We start from the raw sequence: 4,504 nt of genomic DNA on the forward strand, positions 1-4,504 counted from the left end.
CCACCGTCCGCCTCCCACCCCGCGCCCCCGGCCCGCCCCCCCCCCCCGCCCCCCCCCCCCCGCCCTCCCCCCCCCCCCCCCCCCCCCCCCCTCCCCCCCCCCCCCCCCCCCCCCCCCCCCCCCCCCCCCCCCCCCCCCCTCCCCCCCCCCCCCCCCCCCCCCCCCCGCAGGCCCCCTGCTCCGCCCCTGCCCCGCCCCCGCCTGCCTCCTGCCTCCTGGGAGCTGTCCGGTCCCCTGAAAACCGAAAGCCGCCGTCCCTTTGGGGTCGTCCCTACCGCTGTCCTCCCCCTTTCCCTGCTCTCCCTTCTGGTGCCAGGTCACGCTGACACATCCTTTGTGGGTGACCTCGCTCTCTTACTTTGTCAAATAAAATGAGAAGTTTGTCTTGCATTTTCTCCACTACCTAGCTGGGATGCTGTATATGAAAGAGAATTGCAGGCTTTTCAAGAATGTGGAGATTCAGGAGAGATTTGGTAAGTGTTTTTTATAAAAGGGATTAGGACCCAGAGTGTGTGTCTTTAAAAATATATTTTAAATAATCTTTTGTGAAAGTGCAAGATGAGCAGCTGCTCAAGAAGGTAGTGTTTGTGGCAGAGTTTTAGATTTCCAGACTTTGGGTTAGCAGACAGAGGGTCACAGGGGGTCTTTGCTGGGCTGGAGCATGCCTGCCTAGTGGTCCTGTTCCCAGAGCCCGGTTCTGACCCGTCCCTCCTCTGCTCCATGAGATGCAGCGGCCCAGAGCAGCCCTGAAGGTCCCCGGCCTGTCTTTGTGTCTTCTTTCACATTGCCCCCTTCAGTGGATGGTCTCTGCAGACTGACCTGTTAGGAACCCTGGCTTCCTTCTTCATGAAGTCTTTCCCAAGCCTTCCAGCATGGAGTGTCCCCTTCAATTTTGGGTTCTGTCGCTTTAATTTGTATCTGCCCCTGTACAGATCTGCCTTCCTCCACTGAGTGGAAGCTTCTTAAGGGCAAGGATTGTTTCACTTTTGTCTTTGAATGGTTAACATGCACATACAAGCTGCTTGTGCATCGGGTGATTAATTAAATACAGACTCCTCCAGCAGTTCTTCACAGCCTGGCCTCTCCCCTACCTTGCCAGCCCCATTGGACATGACTGACCACATTCTTGTTCTTGTCTCCACACTGGACTGTGCCATTCCCCCTTCTCACCTCCTCCATGCAGCCTTTCCTGGTCCTTCAACTCCTAGTGTCTAAAAAAGGGATTTTTATTGATTTTGTTATGTGTGTGTGTTGACTTTCCAGACAGACTGGAAGTTCCAGGGGAATGGGGACAATTTAATTTTTTTCTTTTGTATTCTTGTCACTTTGATCAGGACCTGGCACACAGACACAGTGCTTTTTAGTTGACTGGTAAGATTGTATTTGCCTGGAGTCTTGCAAACATAATAAACAGGGTTTTAAAGTGAAAATGAAGGGCAACACTGCTATTCACTTGTCTACAAAGTTGGTCACTGTGGTTGATCACTACAGTGTCAGAAGAATAGCAATAGAGATGACAGAAGACAAGGTCTGAGGAAGCCAGCATTGGCACTCATGACCTTAGATGCCTCTATTCTAAGAATGGAAACCATAAATCCTAGCACAAGGGATTAAGTGGCACCTGATTCAGTGTGGCCTCATGGAGTCGGGGAGTCCCAGGTTCAAGCCTTACCTCTGACCATTGCTGACTGGGACCCTGGGCGAGTGACTGAGCCTCTCAGGATTGTTGGGAGCTTTCTAAGGTTTCCAAGTTGTAGGTGTGTTGGCAGAAGGGCTCCTGACACAAGACTGGGCAAAGAAAGGACTCGTGACTGTGCTGCCACTTTGGGACAAGGGGCCTGAGAAGAACAGGGGATGCTGGGGGAGGCTGTAGCTGGGAGAGCAAACAGAAATGTCTTTCTTCTGAAATCTGGAAGGAACAGAAGGTAAAAAAACTTGTAACAAATACGTGTGGTCAGACAACAAATTCTTCATTTGCTGTGTCCAGCCCACAGCTTTATCACATTCGGTTCACTGGGTTTGTCATCTCCATCAGGGAGTGTGTAGCATGCTTCATCGTCAGTCTCTGGAATCATGCCTGGCTACGATAACAATACATTTTGAAAAGATATAGTCTGAAGAAATCCAAGAATCAGAGGGGGGAGAATTTCTGTAAAGATTAACAGAGAGAGGCCAAGAAAGACTTGTGCCTGGAATGTGCTACAGACCACCTCTACAGAAAGAGGTAATAGATGCGGCCTGTGGGAAGTTATGGTACTGACGAGGGATGTGAGCTCTCCGGACTCCTGTGCATGCTCTTTCTGTGAGAAGAAGAACAACTAATTGTTTCTTGATTCAACTCGATGATAATTTACTCCTTCAAGAGGAAGAGGAAGTAACAAGGGGAACTGGTGCTCTGGACTGGATTTCTTTCCAACACAAAACAGCTGATTGCTGAAACAGAAGTGATGTACATCTATTGGGGAAGTGACTAAATACTCCATCTTAACATTTGTGCTAGAGAAGGTTAGGACATCTGGGGCATAGCCTGATATACAGTGTAGATTTTAAGAGAGCAGTTGCCAGGGGTTCAGAGAATAGTCAGTTGACTTTTCTGAACTAAAATTCTATAGTGGAAGTCAGGCATGAGGAATAGGAACCTTTCAGAAAATTTTAAGGTGAAGAGACAGACAATTCAGAAAGGAAGTAAAAGGATTGTGCTCTAATGATGTGGATGCATGGGGAGCTCTCCAGGCAACGGAGATTTTAAAGAACTGTTTACAGCACTTGGAGGCTAAGACAGGAAATGCAGGATGAATACATAAGTGGCCCCATGAATACTTGCCAGTGGTGCTAAAGCTCAGAATGAATTTCCTTGATTGGCATGGAATGCTAAAGGCAGTAAAAAAAAAAGGCTTTTTTGGATTTACTTTGGGGAAAAGAAGAGGACTGAGATTGGTAATGAATGCTGAAGAGAAGGCAGAATGGTAGAATTACCCAACTCCTGCTGCTTCTGTTTTGTTTGCCAAGGAGAACTGGAGAGGACAGAGGAAAAGTGGCTGCTGGGAGTTGGTGTCCAAGATAGGGGCTGAGGCTAGGGGAAGAGGTGGTGGCTGTGACTGTGGAGCCAGTGTCCTGCATCTTTGGAAGATGATGGAGATTCAGAACCAAACTGAACAGTGACCATGGTCTTGATTCAAATAGGAAAGAACGGAGTCTGCTTACTGTTGGCCAGTGAGTTTGACTTGGACTCTTGGCCAGTGTGGACAGACCAGGTCACGAAGGGGCCTTCAGCAAACATCTGGAAATGGATGTGGTGGCCACAAAAAAGCCAGCCAGACTTTCTCCAGGATAAATAGGCCACGACTGAGGCTCCCCCTGTACTGGCATAGCTGGTTAAGGCCCCACACAGGCCCTCGATCGGTCCGGTGTTGTGGAAAGTTTAGAGTAGCCCACGTAACTCCAGGCACCCCCGCTCATAGAGTCCCCTTTCGAACTCCTAGAAATACTGTACTATTGTTCCACTTCACTGTGATGTGGCCGCCAAGGCAAACGCCCTTATTTGGCCAACGCAATCTAAATGGCCGTATCCGTGAACGTTTTCTTGCTTGCATGCTTCTTCACATGTTCCTGAGTGGATTTCTTCTCACACAAGATGAGTTCTTCTGAGACCCTGTGGGTGCAGGCTGTATGCTAAGGGATCGTGTCCGAGGCAAGGCCGAGGCATTCAAAAACACTGAAAACTGCAGAACAAGACACCAGAAGTTGAGAATGGAAAATGACGCCTTGTCTTAGGACCAAAACCTGGAAATTCCAGAGTGACATGAGTGAAAGTGGCCCCACAGGACACACATCCATACATAAAGACATGTATATATATACACACACACACATCACTGAAGTGCATAGTTAGAAAGGCAGGACTGGGGGACATGCCCCTGGAGAACTGACCTGGCATTCCTGTTTTTGATAAAGAGGCAGGAGACATTGGCTGCCCCCAAGACCAGCAGACTGTGGCATATCTACACTTGTTATCCCCAAATCAGAAAACCAAAGACAAGGAGGTCATTCCAGGCTAACTTTATTTCCCTGATTGTTCCTAGAATAGTTCATTAGGGGAATGCTGGATATATAGCTTGCTTAGATTTCAGCAAAACGTTTATCAAAATAACTCCCATTTTTTGTGTCAGAAGATTCATCTGAGTCAGAAGTTCTTAACATTGAGTCCACGAACTTGTTAAAAATATTTTGATAACTGTACCTCAATGGCCAGTTGTAATGGGAATGCAAATTTGGAAGATCTTCCCTGCCCCTAGGCTAAAGTTGATCTTCCCTGCACCTGAAGCCTGGGGTGGGAGGCTTGTTTTTCAGTAGATACTTCTTGATTGGCCAGTGAGTCAATAAGGTTGTTACATTCTCTGAGCCAGGAGAAGGCTATATAAGCCCTGATGTGTAGCTTTGTTTTGGGGCTCACTTTGAGAAGTGTTCTGTGATTTGATCTGTATTCTGAAAAGCCGTTGTCCAG

At 48.3% G+C, this 4,504-nt stretch overlaps 1 protein-coding gene across 1 annotated transcript in view; it reads left to right on the forward strand.

Annotated features, from left to right (window-relative positions):
• The window catches only part of EEF1AKMT2 (EEF1A lysine methyltransferase 2), a 125,454-nt gene that overhangs the window by 108,360 nt on the left and 12,590 nt on the right, over window positions 1-4,504 (forward strand). The window contains exon 3 of the mRNA XM_069101749.1: window positions 408-473. Within this exon, the coding sequence (XP_068957850.1) occupies window positions 408-473 (66 nt within the window). The remainder of the gene's footprint in view (window positions 1-407; window positions 474-4,504) is intronic.

Source organism: Petaurus breviceps, unplaced genomic scaffold (genome assembly GCF_028583685.1).
Source record: "Petaurus breviceps papuanus isolate PSGF00001 unplaced genomic scaffold, PetGlider_PUasm1.0 490, whole genome shotgun sequence".
In the NCBI taxonomy this organism is placed as follows: domain Eukaryota; kingdom Metazoa; phylum Chordata; class Mammalia; order Diprotodontia; family Petauridae; genus Petaurus; species Petaurus breviceps.